At 39.0% G+C, this 27,824-nt stretch overlaps 1 protein-coding gene across 1 annotated transcript in view; it reads left to right on the top strand.

Moving 5' to 3' along the window:
• Window positions 1-27,824, top strand: part of LOC121388636 — a 207,172-nt gene that overhangs the window by 175,328 nt on the left and 4,020 nt on the right. The window contains 23 exon segments of the mRNA XM_041520062.1: window positions 861-1,044; window positions 1,731-1,801; window positions 2,435-2,752; window positions 3,947-4,116; window positions 5,329-5,500; window positions 6,412-6,587; window positions 7,191-7,385; window positions 8,054-8,257; window positions 8,994-9,200; window positions 9,926-10,054; window positions 11,703-11,912; window positions 12,341-12,547; window positions 13,729-13,932; window positions 14,609-14,713; window positions 15,931-16,071; window positions 17,203-17,391; window positions 18,260-18,407; window positions 19,082-19,245; window positions 19,968-20,237; window positions 21,723-21,990; window positions 22,793-23,125; window positions 25,227-25,524; window positions 26,973-27,124. Of these exon segments, the coding sequence (XP_041375996.1) occupies window positions 861-1,044; window positions 1,731-1,801; window positions 2,435-2,752; window positions 3,947-4,116; window positions 5,329-5,500; window positions 6,412-6,587; window positions 7,191-7,385; window positions 8,054-8,257; window positions 8,994-9,200; window positions 9,926-10,054; window positions 11,703-11,912; window positions 12,341-12,547; window positions 13,729-13,932; window positions 14,609-14,713; window positions 15,931-16,071; window positions 17,203-17,391; window positions 18,260-18,407; window positions 19,082-19,245; window positions 19,968-20,237; window positions 21,723-21,990; window positions 22,793-23,125; window positions 25,227-25,524; window positions 26,973-27,124 (4,515 nt within the window).

Below are 27,824 nucleotides of genomic sequence, written 5' to 3'. Positions count from 1 at the left end.
ATGTTTCAGGCTGATTGCTTTCTTCGGAGCGTGTGTTGTGTTGTAATTAGAGTTATATGAATGTGTCAGGTCTAATTGCTTTCTTCGGAGTGTGTGTTGTGTTGTAATTAGAGTTATATCAAGTGATGTAATTAGAGTTATATGAATGTTTCAGGTCTAATTGCTTTCTTCGGAGCGTGTGTTGTGTTGTAATTAGAGTTATATGAATGTGTCAGGTCTAATTGCTTTCTTCGGAGCGTGTGTTGTGTTGTAATTAGAGTTATATGAAGTGATGTAATTAGAGTTATATGAATGTGTCAGGTCTAATTGCTTTCTTCGGAGCGTGTGTTGTGTTGTAATTAGAGTTATATGAATGTGTCAGGTCTAATTGCTTTCTTCGGAGCGTGTGTTGTGTTGTAATTAGAGTTATATGAATGTTTCAGGTTTGATTGCTTTCTTCGGAGCGTGTGTTGTGTTGTAATTAGAGTTATATGAATGTTTCAGGTCTAATTGCTTTCTTCGGAGCGTGTGTTGTGTTGTAATTAGAGTTATATGAATGTTTCAGGTCTAATTGCTTTCTTCGGAGCGTGTGTTGTGTTGTAATTAGAGTTATATGAAGTGATGTAATTAGAGTTATATGAATGTTTCAGGTCTAATTGCTTTCTTCGGAGCGTGTGTTGTGTTGTAATTAGAGTTATATGAAGTGATGTAATTAGAGTTATATGAATGTTTCAGGTCTAATTGCTTTCTTCGGAGCGTGTGTTGTGTTGTAATTAGAGTTATATGAAGTGATGTAATTAGAGTTATATGAATGTTTCAGGTTTGATTGCTTTCTTCAGAATCTGTGTTGTGATGTAATCAGAGTTATTTGAATGTTTCAGGTCTCATTGCTTTCTTCGGAGCCTGTGTTGTGTTGCTGGTTGTGGCGGTTCTTGTGTGGAAACCACGTGACTCCATCATCTACCCACTGAAACATTGGAAACCAGTCTATCGTCGTCTAGGAGTACCGCCCCCAGTCCCATCTTACATACGATACGATACAGACCACTGGCCTGACACACACAGGTATGTCAACATGGAATACCTCTTGAGTTCCTTTACAATGTTATTGACCACTGACCAGAACAGGTATGTCAACATGGAATACCTCTTGAGTTCCTTTACAATGTTATTGACCACTGACCTGAACAGGTATGTCAACATGGAATACCTCTTGAGTTCCTTTACAATGTTATTGACCACTGACCAGAACAGGTATGTCAACATGGAATACCTCTTGAGTTCCTTTACAATGTTATTGACCACTGACCAGAACAGGTATGGGGGTGGGACGTAGCCCAGTGGTAAAGCATTCGCTTGATGCACGGTCGGTTTGGGATTGATCTCTGTCAGTGGGCTATTTCTCATCCAGCTAGTGCACCACGACTGGTATATCAAAGGCTGTGGTATGTGTTATCCTGTCTGTGGGATGGTGCATATAAAAGATCCCTTGCTGCTAATCGAAAAGAGTAGCCCATAAAGTGGCGACAGCGAGTTTCCTCTCTCTATTATATCTATGTGGTCCTTAACCATATGTCCGCCGCCATATAACCATAATTAAAATGTTTTTAGTGCGTTGTTAAATAAAACATTTCCTTCCTTTGAACAGGTATGATCAATATGTAATACAATTTCAGTTTCACCTGGAATTACCTCCTGTTATATTAAAATGTTTTCTCACTAGTAATTTTTTATTTTAATAATGTTTTCAGCCATGGACTGGAAGGAATAGGAATCCGGTCAGATGGAGACGGTGCAGAGTCTGAGAAGGGAAAACTGATGGGTAAGAATTTTTAATTCTCAATTAACATTTCAGGTTTTTGTAAAAAACATTTGCATTTAGATATATGTTAAATTTCTTAGTTAAGTTTAAGTAAACCTTTTAGAAGTCTGTTATAATTTTGCATTTAGGTCAGTTAAAAAAAAAAAAAAATTATGTTTATGCCAGCTACTATAATAATTGTGCTTAAAACATGTGTGGGATCCTACGAAAAAGAGGATGAAATTTGTTTTGCAGAACTAAGGTAGTCAAAGACTCTTCCCTTTATGTCTGAAAATATACTCTTCAAAAAAAGTAGGGGAACTCTAATAAGAATGTACAATTGCCAAAATTGTAAGGTATATTGGCTGTGGGGAATGGTTATATGATAACAGTGAATTAATTGGGCAAACATTACAACTGGTAGTTCAGTATTACAGCAGGTTTTATGATCACCAAAGATCTTGAAGGATAATTGGGGTCAGAAGTGAAATTTGAAAGTTGACGTTTTTTTATCAGTAAATCGCAAATTCAAACAATAAAAATTACTTAAAACAAAACAATAACAACTGTATGATCAACAGAATGAAAACGATTAAAATGTTACCAGATAAGATAACTGTCATCACCTCAACAATATTATGTTACATTTTGTAGCGTTAGGTGACGACTTGGACTCATTCAACGTCCGCGTCCTGTATGACAAGCTGGAAGACCAGAACCTCCATCTTGCCTCCCAGTTGGCACGGCAACAGGAAGATCTTCAGGGATTCTACAACCGAATCTGTTCACAGAACGACGAACTCAAGAAACTTCTGGCCGACCTTGACCCTGCCAAACTGGAACAACTGGACAGAGCTCGGCGGCAGGGTGGCGGTATGGTGAGAGAGGGGCTGCTAGGGGCAGCAACTGGGGGAACCACTGTGGTGAATGCTAATATATCATACGGAGGAGCTGGACAGTTTAGAGGTGGAGGTGAGTGGGGTTTTTTGTGTGACATTAAATTACTGTTTTCATTGTTGAGGTCCTTAACCATATGTCTGACGCCATATAACCGTAAATAAAATGTGTTGAGTGCATTGCTAAATAAACCATTTCCTTCCTTCATTGTTAAGATTTACAGTGAAACCCGTCTTAAACCGCCACCAAAGGGAGTATTAAAAAATCAACACGTGGCAGCTAAATAATATGGGCCAGTTTATACTATGTTAGATGATTTAGGAGAATACAAATATGGCCTCTCAACACAGGTGGCTGCTTAATACAGGTCAATTTATACTATATTAGAAGATTTAGGAGAATACAGATATGGCCTTTCAACACAGGTGGCTGCTTAATACAGGTCAATTTATACTATATTGGAAGATTTAGGAGAATACAGATATGGCCTTTCAACACAGGTGGCTGCTTAATACAGGTCAATTTATACTATATTGGAAGATTTAGGAGAATACAGATATGGCCTCTCAACACAGATGGCTGCTTAACAGTGTATACTATATTAGAAAATTTGGGATAAACAAAATGTGGCCTTTTAATACAGGTGGCTGCTTAATAGAGGTCAGTGTATACTATATTAGATGATTTAGGAGAATGAAAATATGGCCTCTCAACACAGGTGGTAGCTAGAGCATGTTTGTACTTATTGTAGTCAAACTGGCTAATGCACTTATTTGTATTGCTGTTGAATTTCCTCCCTCATAAAATGCACCGTACTATATTTCCAACTCACCTAAATGTTTATGTTTATGTATTGTGTAGCTACTTGTTTTAAGAGCTTGCTTTACTGTTCTTCGACATAATCTAATAGAGAAAGAGTCACTCTAACTTGTCAAAAAGGGCTTTGGTGTACATTTTTAAAGTGGGAACTTTATTTACATCCCCATATCCAGTGAAGGTTCAGGCACTCCCACCCCGTGTTTAGCCTCTGACTTCACCAGTGACTAATTCCGGGGCAGGAGGACATTTTTAAACAAAATTGTATAATTTACTTACATTTTTATAAAATACATAAAGTTAAATGAAACGGTTATGCACCAACTGAAACTCATATTGTAAATTGCTTTTCAAAGCTATTTTATTTGAAACACTATGTATTCAAAACATCATTGATTTTATTGATAATAAAACTGTTTAAAAATGTAGTCAAAGAAACCAAATTCTTTTCAGGAGGTGTAGGTCGCGAGGCTGAGTTAATGGCTGCACTACAGCTCTTGCTGAATAGACTGAACTCCGGAAACATTCCCATGAGCCCCGAAATGCTGGAGAGTCTAAGAAAGGGTGGAGCAGCGGGCCAGTCTAGTGACAACATCAATCAGTTGGGAACAGTGTCCGTACAGGTAGATTGACTTCTAGAAATACAGAATATGTTGTTGTGTGGGTGGGGGGTTGGTTTTTCCTCTCTTTTTTTCTCTTTTTGTTTTTGAATGGGAATGGCATCAATATATATTTTTTTGGCTATTGTTTTTTTTACTCTAAAAAAGTAGGTGATGTCAGGGAAATATATAATATATTAGTTAATCAAACTGATCATCACTTAATTTTTGCACTTACTATAGTTTGACACTCGACAGCCAATGTATTTTTTGTGCTGGGGTGTTGTAAAACCATTCATTCATTCATTCATTCATTCATTCATTCATTCATTCATTCATTCATTCATTCATTCATTCATTCATTCATTCATTCATTCATTCATTCATTCATCCATCCATCCATCCATCCATCCATTCATTCAATTATTCATTCATTTATTGGACTCGATACTGGGAGTTAACAAGTTCACATTCTGGTACTGGTTTCCACTCAGATGTGAGTTTTAACCACAATACCACTAAATGTGAGTAAAACCACAAAAAAGTAACCAATAACCCATTCTGGACAGACAGCCAAAATAACTGAGGTGTATGCTCCCAGGACAGATTGTTTGAGTCTCAGTTTGAATTAGGCAGGAAAAAATCAAGTTAAAATGAAAAATATTTCATTTTGTCCAGGCATTCCTCATTTAACTCACTGGTGGCTAGCCATTTATGTTAGCTATCAGCAATCTGTTACTCATTAACCCACATTAGTGCAACAGTGAATTCTAGCTGTGACTATTTGCCTATTACTGTGTTCATTAGTGGACAGCAGACGGCAATTTTTTGCAATTATTGCTGCTATTACCTCGGCTTGTTCTTGTCTGACCTTTACAAAGTAAAAAAAAAAGCAAGATATAGGTATTACTTTTCTGACAGTAATGGCAGTGGTGACGGCATCAACTTATGCATTTACAGGGGTGTAGGCTGGGGGGGGGGTGTTTGGGGTTTTCGAACGAATCCCCCCACTGAAGCAAATGGTCGCTTTCAGAGCTAAAACATACAGTTTTATTCAAATGGAGTTTGTAGTGGTGCAAAAACAAAATAGAAAAAGTGTCCACTTGATTCATATTCGAAACCCCCTCCCCCCCCCAGGTCAAGATCACACTACGCCCCTGGTTTAAATTTAGTTTTTAGGTCAGTTTCTCACAAACTAAGTCAGAATTCTGAAGCATGTAATGGTTTCTGTTTCAGACCCAAGCTCAGGCCGAGGTGTTGAGGAGACACAATGGAGAGAAGATGCAGCTGGAGCGCGACCTTGAGAAGGACGAACAGGAAGCATTTGACCGTCTGCTCCAGGAGGAGGAGCAGAAGAGAAAGCAGGCGGCAGACGCACTGGCCCAGTCTCTGGCTGTCAAACTTCAGGGTCAGTTAGCAGACTGGTTTATTGCTCAGACTGTGCTGGGATAATTATGTTGATAGATATATAGAGTGAAACCTCTCAAAACCGGACACTCTGTAACCCGGAATTCCCTCCAAACCGGACATTTTTACGGCCCACTTTTAAAAAAATATATGTACAGAAGAGAATCTCTATAAACCAGATACCTATTAGTACTGGACGTTTTGTGTAGTCCTTAGGGTGTCCAGTTTAGAGGAGTTTCACTGTACTGTAATATTATGTTTAAAATTATACGGTCTTGTTCTTATCTTAAAGAGGGTTTTGAGGGAATTCCAGTTTACAAAAGGTCTGGTTTTGAGGGTTTTCGCCATAATAAAAACAAAATTGATTATGATGATGTAATAATGGTAAGAATCACTATTTAATAAATAAAAAAATACATTTGTGCATTCAGTTATATTGTATGATTGGGTGTCATTAAACATTTGTTCATTTGTTTGTTTGTTAATTCAATTGTTTTTGGTTTGTTCAATCATTGTTAATTCAATCATGCATCCATTCTTCCATCCATTCAGTTGTAACATCTTCCAGTAGTAGCACCACACACCTACATATGCATAAGGGCAGGACGTAGCTCAGTGGTACAGCGCTCGCCTGATGCACGATTGATCAAGGATCGATTCGCGTCGGTAGGCCCATTGGGCTATTTCTCGTTCCAGCCAGTGCTTCACAACTGGTGTAACAAAGGCCGTGGTATGTACTAGCCTGTCTGTGAGATGGTGCATATAAAAGATCCCTTGCTGCTAATTGAAAAAGAGTAGCCCATGATGTGGTGACAGCAGGTTTCCTCTCTCAATATCTGTGCCATATAACAGTAAATAAAATGTGTTGAGTGCATTGTTAAATAAAACATTTCCTTTCTTCTGACCTTGCAGGTGACCTTAAAGACTCTGAAGTGAAGGAGATACTTGAGGACCATGAGAAGAAGCTGGAAGCTGCAATGCTTTCCCAGTACCATGACAAGGAAAGACAACTGGACGCTCTCCGCAGAAAACTGGAAGAAAGACGTCGCAATCGGGAAAATCAGCTCAGAGAGAAACAACAAAGGGAGGTAAATATTTCTGCATGATATAATAATGGTAAGAATCACTATTTAATAAAAAAATAAATACTTGTGCACTCAAGGTTCAAAATTTCTTTTATGGAGTCTGAAGCAATCTTTGCTAGAAATTGAAAAGCTGGGCCCAGATTTACGAAGCTATTTTAGTACTTTGTTATCGTAAAAACATCATCGACTATAACATCACTACTACATGTGTTAAAGATTATGATGGTTTTATGATATCGTAGCACTAAGGTAGCATCGAAAATCTGTAGTCGGTTCTAGAAATTTGTCTCAAAATTAGACATGTAGTGCAACCTTTTTTTAATAGCAAACTGGAAGACTTGAGAAAAATGTGGATAAAAGCATAAGATTTATATTATATTTTCTGAAATTGAAGAATTCTGGAAATATCTCAAATACTGTTAAAATTAAGATGGAATGCTTATGACATTGATTATTAGAATTTGCTGCCTGCCTCTATCAGTTCCAGGCATTGTTAACTTAAAATAAACAAGGTTGAATTTTGAGTCTTGTTTACTCGGTTTCCGACGTCGTGCTAAGTGTACGTCTTTGTGTATCATATTAAGACATGAATTTTGTTTGTTTTAGGCTGAACAAGCTGGCCTCCCACCACCGGTACAAGGTGTCGACGACACAGAAATACGCGTGAAGACCGAACAGGAAGTGCTAGATGCACTGACCTCGGAAGAGGTTGCTGGGCTGACCCAGGCCGAGTCGACAACAAACAAGAACATTTCAGACAAACTGCGCAAAAAACTGTCGAAAAGACTGAAAAACCATGTGGTATGTAGAGAGATAATTAACTGCAATAGCTAGAACATATATAGATCACACAGAATTACACAAACATTCATTAGTACATGCATACACACAGACAGACAGACAGACACACAGACAGACACACAGACAGACACACAGACAAACACACAGAGACAGACAGACACGCATACACAGAGACAGACACACAGACGCACACACACACATACTGACAGACACACACACACATACTGACACACACAGACACAAACACACATACACACACACACAGACAGACACACATGCACACACACAGACAGAGACAGACACACACACACACAGACAGACACTGTCTCAGTTTATTAGTCCCCTAACCTATTTGTGGGATGGTGCATATAAAAGATCCCTTACTACTAATGAAAAAATGTAGTGGGTTTCCTCTAAGACTATATGTAAAATTACCAAATGTTTGACATCCAATAGCTGATGATTAATAAATCAATGTGCTCTACCGGTGTTATTAAACAAAATAAACTTAACTATTAAATTTTTATACACACACACACACATGCATGCACATACACATACACACGTATATGTGTGTGTGTGTATGTGTGCCAGGACATCCATAGGCAAATATTTGACATTTTGTTTGACATACCAACATGTTTTAAAAAAAGTTTACTTCTCTTCAGGAAACTCTTGGCAGTCAGAACCTTCTGAACAAGAACCAGGTTGAGAGTTTCATGAAGAAACAGCAGGAGCTGGAAGGCGCAATTGGCAAAAAGATGGCCGCCCACCGCGAACAGCAGCAGGAGAGACTGAGAACCAAGATGGAGGAGAGACGACAGAAGAAACTGAATTCACTGCGAGACAAGCAGGAGAAAGAGATGAGTGAGGTACACAGGGAACGTGTTATAGGATATCTTATGCAGTGAAACCCCTCTAAACCGGACACTTTAGTAAACCTGACCTTTCGGTAAACCGGACACTTCAGTAAACCAGAATTCCCTCAATACTGGACATTGTTTCTACTATCGCAATTTAAATATCAGTATAAAACAGAACCTCTCTAAAGCGGATACTGATTTTTTTTTTTACTTGGTTCCATGGGTGTTTGGTTTATTATTTCTTTAATGTTTTTTTATATTTTTTTCATCATTTTTTTGGTTTTGTTACTTTCCTTTACTGGTGTATCAGAAAATATCACATTAGGACATCTTATTGTATGCCTGATTGGTCTACAACTAGTGACTTCTTTATGTCAACATGGTTTAAATAAAAAAGATTGTTGGTACATGATTATAAAAACGGCCTCCTCCCTGCCCCAGTGATATATTCTGTACCCTTAACCCTCCTCTGCACCAGAAAAAAAAAATCTTATTTATTACAGAAAATTGTAATCTATTATTTATCTTTTTATTTCATCTTTAATAAATGATATATAATTATTTCTTTGATATCCCATTCAACCTGCCACTCTATGCTTTTGCATTAACTAGAGTCACAGGACCGATGTTTAACAAGTGCACATTTTATATCTCGCCAGGTAATTACCTTCTACATTACCAATATATTTTATTATCATGAAATAAAATGTTTAAAAATCTATTCATCATCTATATTATTTCTCAGATGTCGGCCAAACTGATTCAAGGAGGCCACACAGATGACCTTGAGAGGATGAAGGCCGCTCTGGAACAGAAACATGAGCGTGAAAAGGAAGCGGTGGAGGCGGAGATGGACGTGCGACAGAATGAGCAGGTCCGACAGATGACCCAGGGACTGGACGATGAGTACACTGCACAGGTCAAAGACGGTCACCGAAACCTGCTCAAAAACGTACGCGGTCACTAACTGCTGCTGGCGGCAACATTTAGTTTTTATCAGTATTAAATATTCAGTCATTAAATTTCCATTACATTCATTACTTACAATTTAATGTCATCCCATTGGTCCAGTTGTAGCTCTTATATTTTTAACCGATAAAACCACGAAGAATAAAATACAAAAAAAACTAAAACCCACCTACTCCCACACAATGTGATAAGCATCTGTTAGAACGAAAGTTCTTAGATTTCATCTCAGTAATATCATGAAGCATTATTTTGCTAATTTACAGTACATTCATTTATTCATTTATTTGTAAGTTTGTTAAAGGGACTGTCCTGAGTTTTCAGCAATTGTAAGATGTTTGCAACAACAGAGCCTTGTTGGCGACTACCATTTCATACTAAATACATTTTCTTATTCCGAATACCAGTGTCTGTATATCAGATGTGTTTGTGGTTGTATACTAATGTTTGTAAGACTCATTTTTTACTTAAATTCGTGATATATATTTTTTTCGTACGTACAGAATTATTGGGAGGTAAAATCCGTTTTGGGCTACTGCAAGCATTAGGACAACAACAAACAACAAAATTTGTATGTTACGTCATCGAGTAGGCTCTATTGGTCGGAAACATTCTACAATGGTTGTAAACTCAGGACAGTCCCTTTAAATGTTAATTTAATTTAATATTTTCATTTATAAATCAATTGATTAATTAATTTCTTCTCCTCAGCTGAATGGTGAGCTTGACCCCAGTGCTGCCCTGTCAGCCCAGAGATTGTTAGATGAGTACCGACGCGACCTTGAGATAATTGAACAGGAAAGCACTCAAGACAGAAACCGCCAGCTTGAAGACATACAGGTTGGTTTTCTTCATTATAATGTAAACAATTGTGCTTTGGATTCACTTCAGTTCCCTGAATATTTCATTTCATTTCAACTTATTTCCGTGCTTATATCCAATTAAGGTTTAAAGGCATACTGTCACGGATTTAAGGACTTTATTTCTCTAAAAATGGATAATAAATACAAATTACAATAATTGTTGGAAACCAAATCTAGCTATCGCATCACCTTAACTGAACCATGATGGAGTGAAATCCGTCATCCCTCTCTGCAATTTTAGTTTTTGAATTATGGACCATTGCCATAATTCAATTATTTTTACAAAAGGTCATTAATAAATGGAGTATGGTAGTTATGAAGATGGTTGAATAAAGTACCTTTAGGGACAAATCAAATTATTATTGTTCAGGTAATACTCTGTTAGACCATTAAATAGGTCAGTGGTCTGTGGCAATATGCCTTTAAGTATGCTGTCCTGGGCACACACCTCAGCTATCTGGGTTGTCTGACCAGAACAGTGGGTTAGTCGTTAGTTGTTAGTGACACAGAAGAGGGTGTAGTGGTCTTACACCTACCCACTGAGTCATTAAAACTTGCTTTGGGTGGGAGCGGGTACCGGGCTGCGAGCCCAGTACCTACCAGCCTTATGTCCGATGGCTTAACCATGACTCCACTGAGGCCGGTCCCCGAGTATTACATCATTCCCTCATAATGAAGGGCAGACCCAGAAACAAGGTGTGCAATGTTTTGCCCTCTTAGTCAGAATTATAATTAATACCATATTATAATCAAAGCTATATTTATAATTAATAATATATACTCGTGTAAAAAAGTTCCTGTGCACCAAATGATTGATACAGAATATAATTTACTTGAAATCTGGTTATAAAACTTTTAGTAACTGAACGTGTAATCACTCCCGTCGATATTCCAGTGGTGTCCTGTCAATTGCACGAACTATTCATACTTTGTGATCACACGTTGCATTATTAGCATTCTTGGTCACGTGCTCCTGTTTGACGTCATTTTTCTTATCATTGGACTTTAAAACTATTGTATGGATTCTCATCACTCAGACAAATATTTTTGTTGGTATCTGATCGTCGTCAGTGTGATGCCACGCCTCCCAGAAAATGGACTCCTTCAAATGATGGGTATGATTGAGGTTAGAACGGCACAAATGCTGATGCTAGTAATTTTGGTATTCATTGGTGTTCATCAGAACACAATACAATATCTGCGGAGATGTTCTCGACAGTTTAGGGGTACTAGGGATCTTCCATGTTTAGGGAGTCGACACGTGATGCCACGTCAGCAAATAGTTAGTATTAAGTGGGTGCACATATGGAATCATTTGGAAATGATACGTTTAACATCCTAATGCATATCTAAGTTAAGGCCAATCAGTGGAAGAACTGAACGCAACCGATTAGGTGATAACAAAGTACGACCATGACCGTACATCAGTACATTGTTCTTTTACATCATCACCGACGGCGCACCAAGCATTGTGTAGACAGTACTTCAGGTCCTACTGAAATTTTAATGATGCACAGAAACTTTTTCCCTTGAGTATATATATAATCAGTATTTATTAACATAATTAATTATAATTGATATATTTTTTAATTGATACAAAAATTTTGTTTTTAACCGCCCATCAGGCTAGAATTGCTGCCCGTAAAGCGAGGAAACTGAGAGACGCTCAGCGGAAGATGGAAGCAGACTCGGCTCAGAGATTTGTGGAGGAGCAGAGCAGGCAGATGAAACAGGCAGGATTTGGAACAGATGTGCCACCTGGTGGTGACCTTCAGCACATGCCACAGGTCAAATATGGAGAATCAGTGCAGGAACAAGCTCTGAAGAAGGAACAGGTATGATTTGAGATTTTACAATTTTGTAATTTGGAGATAAAATCTCTCTCTCTCAATCTCTCTCTCTCTCTCTCTCTCTCTCTCTCTCTCTCTCTCTCTCTCTCTCTCTCTCTCTCTCTCTCTCTCTCTCTCTCTCTCTCTCTCTCTCTTTGTCTCTGTGTCTCTCTCCCGTCTGTTTTTCTGTCCTCTCCTCCCTTTCCCTCTCTTTTTCTCTCTCTTTCTTTTTCTGGCTCTGTCTCTCTGCCCCTCCTCTCTCTTCTCCTAACTCTTTCTTTTGGTCTCATTGTCTGACTGTCAGGCATTTTTCTGTCTCTGTGTTTCTGTCTTTCTCAACCAAGTGTCAAACTAACATATATTAGACAATCAACTACCCCATAGTTTATTGAGGTATCATTAAAACCAAATCTTCCTCTCCTACTCTATTCTAGGAGCGTGCTAAGGAGGAGATGCGTAAACGACAGATCAAGGAGCGTGACCAGATGGTGTCCAGTCTGGACCAGGAGACGGTCAAGTCTGAGAAGGAACTCAAGAAACAGCTGGACGACGAGCAGGAGAGAACTCTTCAAGAAACAAGGAACAGACTCGCGGCAGAGGCGGCCGCACGTACTGACCTCAACAAAGACCAGCTGGCCGCGGTTAGTAGATCACAGTATTTATATTACTAGTTCCCTACTGGTCCAATGGAGGGGTCTATAGGTTTCATCTCCATCATTCTGCACATACTGACCTCAACAAAGACCAGCTGGCCGCGGTTAGTAGATCACAGTATTTATATTACTAGTTCCCTACTGGTCCAATGGAGGGGTCTATAGGTTTCATCTCCATCATTCTGCAAGTACTGACCTCAACAAAGACCAGCTGGCCACGGTTAGTAGATCACAGTATTTATATTATATAAATGGAATTAGATGGTTAGCTTTGGACGGGACGTAGCCCAGTGGTAAAGCCTTCGCTTGATGTGCAGTCGGTTGGTAATCAATCCCCGTCGGGGGCCCATTGGGCTATTTCTTGTTCCAGCCAGTGCACCACCACTGGTATATCAAAGGCTGTGGTATGAGCCATTCTTTCATATAAAAAATCCCTTGCAACTAATTGAAAAATGTAGCGGGTTTCCTCGCTAAGACTATGTCAGAATAACCAAATGTTTGACATCCAATAGCCGATGATTAATATATCATTGTGCTCTAGTGGTGCCATTAAACAAAACAAACTTCATATTTTAGATGGTGTGGTGTGCTTATGGGGAAAAGATAGTTGATGTTGGGTCTATATAACTGTGTTAAATACCTGAAATATGTTCAAGGATATGAGTTTTCAGATTTGTTCAGTTCAGCTTTGTGTAGATTTTATTTGATCAGAAATGCTTAAAAATTACTTTTATTTAAATGTGGTAGACGTTTTAAAGATCATTTCAGCTTTTTAAGTGAATGTCCCATCCCTATATGTTACCTAATTGTTATTAATAGTATATTTGGTTTGACATTCATTTTAAAAATGAAATGAGGTTTATTTCCTTCTCGAGTAGAAAAGCACCAATAATTTACCACAGGTCTCTGAGATTTGAAAATTGCGGGTTTCTGAGATTTAACTAATTACGGGTTATACAAAAACAAAATCCATTAACATGTTTCTTGTTTACTTAACCTATCATGACCATGTAAATGATGTCCTAAATTAATGCACAAACAAAAAATTAATTATATAAAACTAAACCTGTGCGAGCAATATACAAACTAAACTCATTTCTCAGAATTCTCAGACGCCTCTAACATACAGCAATTAACTTTCAACTATTTGTCTTTCCCAATTTCTTTAGCTGTTGGCTTCCCACCAGCAAGAACTGGATGACCTTGAAGAGCGGTTACACAGCAACCGCGTCCGTCAGACTCTCACCCTGAGAGACCAGCTGGCTCAGCGGAGAAAGCGCAGATTCGACAAACTGCGCCACAAGCAGGAGTCCGAGATGACCAGGGAGATGCTGGAGCAGCAGAAGGAACTTGAGGAAATAAGACTCAAACAGGTCTGGGATTCTCAGCAATTCTCATCACAGGAATTTTTCATTCTTACTTCACATGATCAATCCGATATCCTTCAGTGGCAGATCCAGAAAATTCCAGGGGTGGGGGGGGGGGGGGGTGGGGCAGTGATATGAGGGGGAATGCCAAGGAAACTTTGGGGGAGGTTTGGAGGGGAATCGTAAAAAAAAAAAAAATTGATATATTATAACTGTCACAAAATTTAGGGTGGGGCCCCCTAGATCTGCCTCTGTTCTATGTAATTAATATGATAATATCAAAATAGTAATGTGCTGCCATTAAGGTGAAACTGTAGTTTCCCCAAAAATCCTTGGCTTAAAATAGAAAGTACACAGAACACTCTTCATTGAAATTATATTGTTATTGAAATACCATGCACCAGCCAGTACATCTTTACATTACATAATAGCATCCATGCTAGCACATGGATACTTGGTGTCCAAGATGTGTTTTCAGATATGTAACCTGTATCTAATGCGATAAACTAATGTGAATAGGTTAATCTAGGCAACTCAAAGGTACTTCTAGCCTCATCAGAACAATTATGTCATTCATTTTCAGCAAATTTAAAAGTTTTAAGGCTAATAAACTTGATGTTTTCCTAACATCCTTGGATATTTCAGAATTTGTTGAATGTAATATTGTTTTTTGTTAAACCAGGCAAAGGAGGTTGAGAAGAAAGCTATAGAGGAAGGTATTAAAGAGAACGGACGCGAAGACACTGATAAAGTCGTCAAAGCTGTTCTGGCCAACAGACATGCACAGGTAAATCAGCAATATTAGACAGGGAACGGTTTTATGAAGCCTGTAATTCTTAAATGCTGGTGTTTAAGCATTTTTAAAACACTTTGTAAATTTGGCAATAGTAATATTAGTAAACAACAAAAGCTAAAACAAAATTAAGTAAAGTTTAGAAATTGAGTGTCTTGTAATTTTATTGAGCATAATTATATATTTGATTTAACATAAACATTATTTACAGAATTCTATATAAATTACTTTTAATTTCTTGTGCATTTGCTACTTGTGTATAATTATATATAGTTATCTTGAATGGAAACCTTGTTTTTGTTGTCATTTACGTATTTTAATTGGTTCCCTTTGGGTATTGATACTGGAAAGCATACTCTCCATAAAAAATTTATCATGTTATAATGTTGAATCACCATTATATACCAAACAACTATGATTTGAAAGGGGAAAGCAACAAAAGCATGACCAGAATAAAACATTAATTGAAAAGAAGTACAAATTGTGTGACTACAATCAGAATGAAGGAAGGAAGGAAATGTTTTATTTAACGACGTACTCGACATATTTTATTTATGGTTATATGGCATCAGACATATGGTTAAGGACCACACAGATATTGAGAGAGAAAACCTGCTGTCACCACTTCATGGGCTACTCTTTTCGATTAGCAGCAAGGGATCTTTTATATGCACCATCCCACAGACAGGAGAGTACATACCACAGCCTTTGTTACACCAATTGTGGAGCACTGGCTGGAATGAGAAATAGCCCAGTGGGCCCACCGACGGGATCGATCCTAGACCAACCGCGCATCAAGCGAATGCTTTACCACTGTGCTATGTCCTGCCCGTCCAGAATGAATGAATGGATGTTTAATGACACCCCAGCACAAAAATACTAATTGGCTATTGAGTGTCAGAACAGATACCCGTGACAAAATCGAAGACTTAATCCACTCATTGGTCTTCAGATCAAGTGGCTTTTGAAGGGTGGGATAGGGTTGGGTGAGGTGGGGGTGGACAGAATGCAATTAGGTGAGAGAGTATGATAGGTATTACAGAATGGGAACATTCTCGTACTTTCCCTAACTTTTTTACTTGCTCCCTTTGAGAGGAGGTTACTACAAGCTACTTTCAGAACACTTTTAAAAGTGCCCAAAATGTGGAAGTACTTTTATAAACCATTAAGTCGTTACATTTTAAAAATGTTTTATTCTACTTTTCTTACAGGAAATGAGAGATCTCGACAACCGTTACGCTGCTCTGAAGAAGGTAATGGTGGATGATGCAATGGCTAAACTTCACGACAAGTATGAAAATGAGCGTGACTCCATGTTGAAACGTCACCAGGATGAGCTGACAGCACTGCAGGTAACACACAGGATTCTGGCCAGGGATTTTCAAAGCTATCTTAGCGCCGCAAAATCATACAACCTTCATAGGCTTCGACATCATTGTAGCACACTCCATAGTCATGTTATAGCCTACTATGGTTTTACGAATTCGTAGCGCTAAGATAGCTTAGAAAATGTGGGACCAAATCTCGAACTTAAAGAATTTGTTATCTACAGCAATTTTGAAAGGTGTTTACCTTAGGCGAAATGTTCACCTATGGCAGTTTTGCCTGCAGTAATTGTAAACCAGTAATTTTTGCAACAAATAAAATCAAAATCAAAAATATAAATTATAACTTCGGCCAATAGCAATAAGCAATAATTATTATCCAGCACCAACAAACTCCCATCGGTACAGCCCCTGATCTATTTTAATTCATAACTTAGCTGTGTCAGTTGCCATCATTGTTTCTTTTAATTTTCGATCCATGAGGAATACAGTGAGTGATTTTATTGGCCATTGTGCCTAGTGATTAGTTCATTAGTATTAAAGCCGATAAATACTGGGAGCATATCAAGGGTAGACAACAATAACTGGGTATGTCCAAAGGAATAATAATAATAATAATAATAATTTTGATTTAAAGAAGGTGACACAATCAGTACAAATAGAGACTGATCTCCCATATGGCCGGCTCTAAGCTACATGTATATCAAACATTGTTTTCACCATTTAACTTCAGTTTCTGCATTTTATTGAAGGATAACATTGATGTCATCTAATCAGAAACAAGAGAAAGTTTGTACAGTGAAACCTGTCTAAACCATACCCTGAACAAACTGGAATCCTGTCAAAACTGGCAAGCCTCTATACACCAGATCCTGTCTAAATGGGATAAATATTAGGTCCAGTAGCGGATCCAGTAAATCCATTTAGGGGGGGCTCCAGTGACATGAGGTGGAATGCCAAGGAACTTTAGGGGAGGTTTGGAGGGGGATCGTAAAAAAAATGAAAATAAATATATAATAAAATTATAACTATCGCAAAATTTAGGGGGGGGGGGCCAGGCCCCTGGCTCCCCCCTAGATCTGACTCTGAGGTCTCCGGTGTGATCTGGTTTAGACAGGGTTTCACTGCGGTTATAAATGCTGAATTGTTGTTATTCAGAAGCTTGGCCTCAGCCCTCAGGAGTTTCAGGATCGCCGGACTGAATTGCTGAATCGTCAACACATGGAGCTGTCTGAGCTTGACCGACATCTGGCTAAAGAGGAGGGTGACATCAAGCGGGGGGCGCTCGCAGACTGGAATGTGGAGTATGCTAGAGCCAAACTCAACCTCAAGGAGAAACACTACATGGTAAACACGATGCCATTTTATAGTCATAGTATCAGCATTTTGTGGCAGAAAATTTGATAGTTTATCAGACAGAATTTATATGTGTGCAATACAATATTTAAAAAATGTAGTATAGCATGCAATCATAAATCCCCTCGGTCGGGATGTAGTTCAGTGGTTGAATGGTCCTTTGAGGTGTCATAGGATCAGTGCCTATGACTGGTATATTAATAGACAGAACCACATTCCAGTTGTTTTGCCATGTTATTTATTGCACAAGTTTATAGTGCGCAAGAATATTATACCATGAAACTGCATAGTGTTTGGGGGCAGGAGGTAGTCCAGTGGTAAAGTGCTCAATCGATGCACGGTTGGTCTGGGATCAATCCCTGTTGGTGGGCCCATTGGGCTATTTCTTGTTCCAGCCAGTGCACCACGACTGGTATATCAAAGGCCATGGTATGTTTCTTTTGACATGTTATTTATTGCACAAGTTTATAGTGCTCAAGAATATTATACCATGAAACTGCATAGTGTGAGTGATATAAATCTTGCACACTAGAAACGAGTGCAATAAAAAACATGGCAAAACAACTATGTGGTTCTGTATTTATTACATACAAACTTTCTATATTATGATTAACAAAAGTTTAATTAAATAACACAACTTACTTCTTCTGGAAAGTTAGTTGAATTTTATGAGCGTCCTGGCTAGGAACATGATGTCATTCCTGACTATAGGAACATGATGTCATTCCTGGCTATAGGAACATGATGTTATTTCTGGCTATAGGAACATGACGTGATTCATATGAATCTGCAGTGTAGATGATGATAAGAGACTGTTTTCCTTTTTACTGGATATGACATGATCTTGTTTCGACTACAGGAGTATGCTGATGCTCTGCGACACTTTGCGTCTGGTGAAGATGATGCTAAGCAGGCCGAGGTGGCCGCTGAAGAACTGGAAAACGTCAAACGTCAGCTGGAGCAGCAGCGGAAAGAACGGGAACTGGCACTGAAAAAAGAACAGGAAGGTAAATGTTACGATATCACGCACCACTCTAATATTGGATATTGTGCCCCAGACTAATGAGATTAAAACCATAAGTAAATTTATGGTAATTGAATCCTTAAAGAAAAGAAAGGGGACTGTATGATAAAACAATAAAAAAAAAAAAAAATGTCACAAACTGGGGATTAATTGTTAGTGGGGCGGGATGTATCCCAGTGGTAAAGTGCCCACTCATTGCGCGGTTAGTCTGGGATCGATCCCCGTCGGTGGGCCCATTGGGCTATTTCTCGTCACAGCCAGTGCACCACGACTGGTATATCAAAGGCTGTGGTATGTACTACCCTGTCTGTGGGATGGTACATATAAAAGATCCCTTGCTGTTAATTGAAAAGAGTAACCCATGAAGTGGGGATAGCGTTTTTCCTCCCTCAATATCTGTGTGGTCCTTAACCATATGTCCAACACCATATAACCGTAAATACAATGTGTTGAGTGCGTCGTTAAATAAAACATTTCCTTCCTTCCTTTAATTGTTAGTGGAAAAGAAATTTGGGTACTGGCCTTACACCTTCCCAATGAACCATTCAACCTTGTTGTGCATGAGAGCCTGTACTGGGATGCAAACCCTGTACCTACCAGCTCTAAAGCTAAATGCCTAACCACTGTGTGCCTGATCATAACATGATCTGGTTTCAGAATTTGAGAGAAGTGAAAAGGAGCGTGTTGATGCTGAGATGACTGGCTACATGAGAGAGCTTGAAGAGGAAACCCAGAGAGAGAAGGCAAAGCACGAGCGTAATGTGGACTCTCTCAACAAGAGGAAGGAGGAGCTGCTCAAAGAGAGGAAACAGAAACTCAAGGTACGTGGGTCACTGAAATTTGTCATTAAATAAAACTCATCTCCAATGCAGTTATGCAGTTTACCTCACAGAAACTGAAGGTACATGTATCACTGAAATTATTAATTAAAAAACCTTCCCCAAAAAATATTTTGTATTTATCCTCATCTTCAATGCAAAAAAACTGTAGTTATATCACAGAACATTGAAAGTATTTGTGTCAAATAAAAAAAACCCAAAAAACCCAATTATTAATTTAAAAAAAAACCTCATCTCCAATGCAATTATGTAGTTACCTTCCCCCAAAAATATTTTGTATTTATCACTCAAATTTAATTTTAATTATATTAGTATATCATGAAAACTGATAAGGAATTCATTAACACATCAGATTTCCAGTGCAGTTACAGTTTGTAGTTATCTCCCCTTATATATATTTTGTATTTGTTATGCAAGGGAAGCATTAAAAAAAAAAAAAAAAACCCAATCCAATTCATTCGGAGCATAACACCACACCACACGACACAACACAACACAAACAATACAACAACATAATATAACACAATGGAATACATGTTTATATATGTTTTGTTAACAAATAATACTTTAAAGTATTAGAAAAACAAACCCACAAAAATTAAAACGGGATATTTTAATACACTGAAAATCAAATTAGTGCTTAAATCTTATCTGTTAGTTTTATGCACTATTTATATCTATTATATTACCCGTGTATTTCTCAGGATGATATGGAGCGATTGAAGGGTGAAGGAGCGAGTGAGGATGACCAGCAGCGGCTGCTACAGCAGCACGAGAAGGACACGCAGCAGCTGGTGAACAAGATGGAGGCCGACCGGCTGCGCATGCACAGCAGTCTGCAGGAGAGACTGAAGAAACGCAAGGAGGCAAAGATGAAAGATAAGGAGAAGGAGCTGAAGGAAAACACAGAAGAACAGAGGAGGGAGTTGGAACACAGGCAGAACAGTGAGAGGGAACACCTCAAGGCTGATGAGGTAAACATCTTCTTTGGTGCTCTGACTTTTGTGTTTGTTTATGTTTGTTTGTCTTTGGTGCTGTGGTCATCTTTGGTGCTCTGACTTACGTGTTTCTTTGTCTTTGGTGTTATGGTCGGTCATCTTTGGTGCTCTGACTTATGTGTTTCTTTGTCTTTGGTGTTATGGTTGGTCATCTTTGGTGCTCTGACTTTTCTGTTTCTTTGTGTTTCTTTGTCTTTGGTGTTATGTCATCTTTGGTGCTCTGACATTTGTGGGGGGGGGGGGGGTCTTTGTTTGTCTTTGGTGTTATGGTCATCTTTTTGTGTTTTGACGTTTGTGTTTCCTAGTTTTGGTGTTTTTTTTTATGTCTTTGGTGTTATGGACACTCCTGCTACATTTTTTCCATCAGACACAATAATTTCCATGAGATTGCCTGATTAAGCATCAATCTCAACTGCTGATTTGGCCAGTCATTAAAACCTTGGAACAAATAAAGGATTCCATTGCATCCAAATTTATTATTTTCACAGATTCACTTTTGTGTCTTTACATAATATGAAGCCGGACCATCCCTTAATTGGAATGGTGATATGAAAGTGCATCTTTTTATCCATTGCCAATAAAGACATTGTAGTTTGTACTTCTTTGTTTTGAGTGTTTGTATGTCTTTGGTATTATGTGTCTCTTTGGTGTTCTGTTTCTTTGTTTTGAGTGTTAGTATGTCTGGTGTTACGTGTATCTTTGGTGTTCTGACTTTTTTGTTTCTTAGTTTTTTTATGTTATACATCTTAGGTTTCTGTGTTTGTATCTTTTATGTGCATCTTTGGTGTTAAGACTTTTTCGGGGGTTTTTATCTTTTGTGTTTGTACATCTTTGTTTTCCTCCTGTATTGTATTCTTTGGTGTTTCTACTTTGAGAGTCTGTATCTTTAGTGTTATCTGTTGGGTTTTTTTTACTTAACATTTCTGTATACATGTATATCTATGTTTGTTTCCTTTGTGTTTGAACAGCTTTTGTTTTACTTTTGTGTTTCTGTCTTGTGTTTTTGTCAGTTGATAATGTTTTAATTTTGTGTTTTTCTTGTCTTTTGTTCTATGTTGTTGTTTTTTATGTATTTTTTTGCAAGGCATAAACAAAAGTTGTCAGATATTTTATGTGCTTATGTTTATAAATTTAATGATATTTTCAGTCTTCCAAGCTTCTTTTTTGTGTGCTTAAAATCTGATATTACTAAAGGAATTGATGATGAAATCATGATAACAAAACAAACTAATTTTTATTTTATTTAACGACATCACTAAAGCATATTGATTTCATGATAGACATGGAAATATCTTGTTTTAAAAATGTTTAATGCACTCAGACTGATGTCAGAATTCCATATTTCATGATTGAGATGGAAATAACTTGTTTTGCAAATGTGTAATGTACTGAAAGTGAAATATGATAACAGAATTCCATACCTGCTATACAAACCAATAACCCAGTAACCCATTGTTTCAGATGCTGACACTAAACGAGGCTCTGAACATTGACCAGCTGTTCAGTGAGAGACCAGACCCAGCGGGGCGGTCATCACGCGTGGGAGACATCGAACAACCTCCCGTCCCGGACCAGACAGAGTTACCTCCCTCATACACAATGGCCGCCCCACTCAACGAGTCCGAGCTAATGGCGTTGCTGGTGGCGTCGCCACTCTACCAGAAACTGGAGCAGATGAAGACAACTCTTGCTGACGGAGTCACCAAAGCAGGCTCCAGGACCGCCTCTGGTGAGATTGGGTTTGTTATACACCTTTTGGAAAGAACACCGTGTGGTACTTGTGGTATCACACAGTAATATTTCACAGAATTATGTTGGTATTTGATTAGAAAAACAAGCTCTAGGCTTGTCATAAACATAGCCTATACTAGTAGATTATGATTTATGACATCATGCATGTAATAGCTAAATTAGAAAAATAGCTCATTTGACCTCTAGGTCATTGTACAATGGAGCTGAAATAACGGAAATAATAGTTTCCCCCTTAATTTTTATGGAATGCAGGATAAAAAATTATAACTAGTTAATGGCGTAGGATATCGGCTTTATCCTGTTCAGGCCGAATGGGAAATGTTGGAAAGAACACTGTGATATTAGTGGTATCACACATTAATAGTCCACATATGTTGGTATTTGATTTAAAGACATCTGATTGGCTGCTTATTGAGAATGACCCAGATGTCAGAGACAAACTGTCCACCAAAATTAACACTACAGAAAGTGATTGCTTTCGGTGGTGTATAAGTTAAATATACAAGTGTGTCCACTTTAAATAAGTTATAGTTTTTAAAAGATGAGAAAAAACCCCACACTACCAACTCAGTTTCGCTTTATTAAAAATGATATCTAATAGCTACTCCTGTAGTCTTTTTCTCTGTATATAATACACACCAAGATTAGAATCTATTTTAAATGGTGAGATGTATACTGCATATATAACATATAGCATGTAACATTAGTGAAATAACACTTGTATGCCTGTGCTTGAAAGACTAATTTATCTTTGATATTTAATTTTATCTGTCATACAGGTGACCCAACTATTGATGCCAAAGATGCCGAATGGACCAAAGACACCCAGCTAGAACCAGTGGACCTCAATAAAGTGAATGCTAGAACATTCGTTGTGTACAAATTTGGCGTGTTTGTGTCAGATCTTGTGGCGTCCCACTGCCGCCACCACCCAATCACCATCCTCCTGGCAGACAAGATTCCGCCCAACAACAACCTCAGCCAAAACCTCTACCGCAACTCCTTCCATTTCGATGCCAACAACCGCATCCTGTACGTGCGAACAGCGCGCCTCGACGCAGTGGGAGAATTCGTCCTGGTCCTCGTTCACTGCATGGCTCATATTAAATCTGGTAAGATCGGTTTCTTTAACTCTTCCAGTGATTATTGTTTCATGGAAATTAAATACTACATTGTCAAATTATTTCAGTGATTATAGTGATGAAATACTAGACTTTGAAATATAAGTAAAAGTTTTAAAATAAAAGTGTAGCCAGATGTTTATATTTGTGATATATGCAGTAGTATTGTGTATATGATAGCATGTTAAACTGTACTTTTTCTGTTAGATGTTGGAGCAGACCAACAAGTTAATTTGACATCCAATCATCCATCCATCCATCTATCCATCCATCCCATCCATCCATTCTATCCATCCATCCATCCATCCATTCTATCCATCCATCCATCCATCCATCCATCCATCCATCCATCCAATCATCCATCAGTTCATCCATCCATCCATCCATCAATTCATCCATTCATCCATCCATCCATCCATCCATCCATCCAAACATCCATCCATTCATCCATCCATCCTTGCTCCCACCCATTCATCCATCCATCCCTCCATCCATCCACCCATTCATCCATCCATCCATCCATCCATCCATCCATCCATACATATACCGGCCTCGGTGGCGTCGTGGCAGGTCATCGGTCTACAGGCTGGTAGGTACTGGGTTCGGATCCCAGTCGAGGCATGGGATTTTTAATCCAGATACCGACTCCAAACCCTGAGTGAGTGCTCCGCAAGGCTTAATGGGTAGGTGTAAACCACTTGCACCGACCAGTGATCCATAACTGGTTCAACAAAGGCCATGGTTTGTGCTATCCTGCCTGTGGGAAGCGCAAATAAAAGATCCCTTGCTGCCTGTCGTAAAAGAGTAGCCTATGTGGCGACAGCGGGTTTCCTCTGAAAAACAGTGTCAGAATGACCATATGTTTGACGTCCAATAGCCGATGATAAGATAAAAAATCAATGTGCTCTAGCGGCGTCGTTAAATAAAACAAAACTTCTTCTTCTTCTTCCATCCATACATACATACATATCCATCCATCCATCCATCCATCCATCCATATACTGGCGGCGTGGTTATACCGACTCCAAACCCTGAGTGAGTGCTCCGCAAGGCTCAATGGGTAGGTGTAAACCACTTGCACTGACCATGGTTTGTGCTATCCTGCCTGTGGAAAGTGCAAATAAATGATCCCTTTCTGCCTGTCGTAAAAGAGTAGTATATGTGGTGACAGCGGGTTTCCTCTTAAAAACAGTGTAAGAATGACCATATGTTTGACGTCCAATATCCGATGATAAGATAAAAAAATCAATGTGCTCTAGTGGCGTAGTTAAATAAAACAAACTTAACCATCCATCCATACTTCCACCCATCCATCCATATCCATCAATTCATCTATCCATATCCATCCATTCATCCTTTCATCTATCCACATACTATCCCTCTAGTCATCCATCCATCCATCCATCCATCCATCCATCCATCCATCCATCCATCTGTCCATCTATCCATCCATCCATCCATCCATGTATACTTCCATCCATTCATCCATCCATTCATTCACATACCAGTGTTTTTCACCCAGTAGCCAATTTTCCTTCATACTGACATATTAATTCTCTCTCTTTCTATCCTCCAACCCATCTCCTAAGTGACCTACGAGATGACACCAACCCTGACTTTATGAAGGAGGAGTACCAGCGACACCCAATAACTGATTTTCCTTCATACTAACATATCATTAACTGTCTCTCTCTATCCTCCAACCTTTCTCCTAGGTGACCTGCGAGATGACACCAACCCTGACTTCATGAAGGAGTACCAGCATGCCCAATAACCGATTTTCCTTCATACTAACATATCATTAATTCTCTCTCTCTCTCTCTATCCTTCAACCTGTCTCCTAGGTGACCTGCGAGATGACACCAACCCTGACTTCATGAAGGAGTACCAGTGCGCCCAATAACCGATTTTCCTTCATACTAACATATCATTAACTGTCTCTCTCTATCCTCCAACCTGTCTCCTAGGTGACCTGCGAGATGACACCAACCCTGACTTCATGAAGGAGTACCAGCATGCCCAATAACCGATTTTCCTTCATACTAACATATCATTAATTCTCTCTCTCTCTATCCTTCAACCTGTCTCCTAGGTGACCTGCGAGATGACACCAACCCTGACTTCATGAAGGAGTACCAGCGCGCTCTGGCCGTTGTCTGTGACGACCTGTTCTTCTCGAGATTCAGTCGGTCGTCCAGCGCTGTCCGTGCCCTCGGCCGGTCTGACCCGCGGTCCGAGCAGGCTGCCCACACGATGCTGCAGTCCGTGTTCAACAACGATCACCACGAAGAGGCCAAACTCGGCGTGGTGGAGGATCTGCTTAACGTCAGACTGTCGCCCAACACTGACGGACACGGAGTCCAGTTCGACAAGGAGAGAATTGAACAGAGGTTGGTTACTCTAAGCCCAATTAACACTGCGCATGTTCATGATGTGTAAATTTCACAAAACTTGAGACATCTCTTTAAGCACACGTTAAACTGCAAAATAAGTCCAGTTTACAGTATTTAAGACCTGAACTCTGTACTTATTTAGTGGCGGGATGTAGCCCAGTGGTAAAGCACATGCCTGATGCACAGTTGGTCTAGGATCGATCCCCGTTGGTGGGCCCATTGGACTATTTCTCGTTCCAGCCAGTGCACCACGATGGTACATCAAAGGTCGTGGTATGTGCTATCCTGTCTGGGATGGTGCATATAAAAGATCCCTTGCAACTAATGGTAAAATGTAGCGGGTTTCCTCTCTGTGACTATGTTTCTTTGACATCCAGTAGCCAATGATTAATAAATCTATGTGCTCTAGTGGTGGTGTTAAACAAAAACAAAAAAGAAACTGTATTTATTTGGAGTGGGACATAACAGAGTGGTAACGTTCTTGCCTGATTTGCGATAAAGACAGGATCGATTTCTGTTGGTGGGCCCACTGTGCTATTAGTCGTTTTAGTCACTGCTTCACAACTGGTGTAGCAAAAGCCTATCCTGTCTGTGGGATGGTGCATATTAAAAGTTTGTCCTGCCACGGAACCCTCCACTGGCGAAGTCAGAGGTTGGATCCGTGGTAGGCGTGCCTGAACCTTTGTGGATATGGGCATGTTAAACGAGTTTTCATTCCATATTAAAAGTACCTTGCTTCTAATTGAAGAGTCTCATGGTTTGGTTTGCAGCAGGTTTCCTCTCTCATTATCTTTGTGGTCCTTAACCATATGTCTGATGCCTTATAACCATAAATTAAAAGGTGTTGAGTGTCTTGTTAAATAAAATACTTCCTTCCTACCATAATTATTTAGTGACTCTTAAAAAATAAGGGGTGGGATGTAGCCCAGTGGTAAAGCGTTCGCTTGATGCACAGTCAGTCTAGGATTGATCCCCGTCGGTGGACACATTGGGCTATTTCTTATTCCAGCCAGTGCTCCACATCTGGGGTAACAAAGGCCGTGTCTGGGATGGTGCATGTAAAAGATCCCTTGCTGATAATAGAAAAGAGTAGTCCATGAAGTGGTGACAGTGGGTTTCCTCCCTCAATATCTGTGTGGTCCTTAACCATATGTCTGACGCCATATAACCATAAATAAAATGTGTTGAGTGCGTCGTGAAATAAAACACTTCCTTCCTTAAAAAATATTAAGTAGACGCGATAATTTATTTTATACTGCATATGCTCTAGTTACTTGGACTTGTGGTTCTGCTAGAATAGTGTTATAAAATAGCTGAATTGTTTTCTTGTTGGAATGTACTTAAATCATTCATTCACTCATCCATCCATCCATCCATCCATCCATCCATCCATCCATCCATCCATCCATTCATTCATTCATTCATTATGGTTTAAATACTTTCAGACTTTCGAAATACTCTGACTTCTCTATGACCAACAAACTGCAAAGCATGCTGGGAGATTTGGAAGACAAGATTAAACAGGCTGGAGCCCAGGGAACAGCGCCCTCTGTTGACAAGATGGCGAACGAGCTGAGTCAGAAATTCTCAACAGCTGGTTAGTGGGTCTTTGTTCAATTCTTCAGTAGAATTGTTACATTGCAGTGGCAGAGACACCAATTAGCAGGGGACAGTATTTCAAAATCTTAGGTAACCAGAAGTTGGTTGGTGTGATTTTTACCTAGGTAACCAATTGTTTGGTTACACAAATTATATTTGCATAACGAATAAAGTTAAGATGATCCTGAAGTTTGTAAGTTTTAATTTTAGAATTTAACGAATTGCTACGTAACAGATTGGCAGTTCGCGTGAATTTAAAGTTTTATAACTAACACATGTACAGAAGGGGCATCCGATGCCATATAACCGTAAATAAAATGTGTTGAGTGCGTCATTAAATAAAACATTTCCTTAGAAGGGACAGGACATATAGCCCAGTGGTAATGAAAGCACTTGCCTAATGCACGGTCAGTGTAGGATCGATCCCCGTCGGTGGGCCCATTGGGTTGTTTCTCATTCCAGCCAGTACACCACGACTGGTATATCATAGGCTATGGTATGTGCTATCCTGTCTGTGGGATGCTGTATCTCTAAGACAATATGTCGGAATTACCAAATATTTGACATCCAGTAGCCGATGGTCAGTAAATTAGTGTGCTCTAGTGGTGTCATTAAACAAAATAAACAGAATTATGGTTCGCATGAAATATTGTTCCCTGAATTAGATATTTTCTATCTCCCTTTTAAAAAAAACCCCC

This window comes from Gigantopelta aegis, chromosome 2 (assembly GCF_016097555.1).
Source record: "Gigantopelta aegis isolate Gae_Host chromosome 2, Gae_host_genome, whole genome shotgun sequence".
NCBI classification, from domain to species: domain Eukaryota; kingdom Metazoa; phylum Mollusca; class Gastropoda; order Neomphalida; family Peltospiridae; genus Gigantopelta; species Gigantopelta aegis.
The sequence above is the reverse complement of the archived record's forward strand: the minus strand, read 5'-3'. Positions and strand labels throughout refer to the sequence as shown.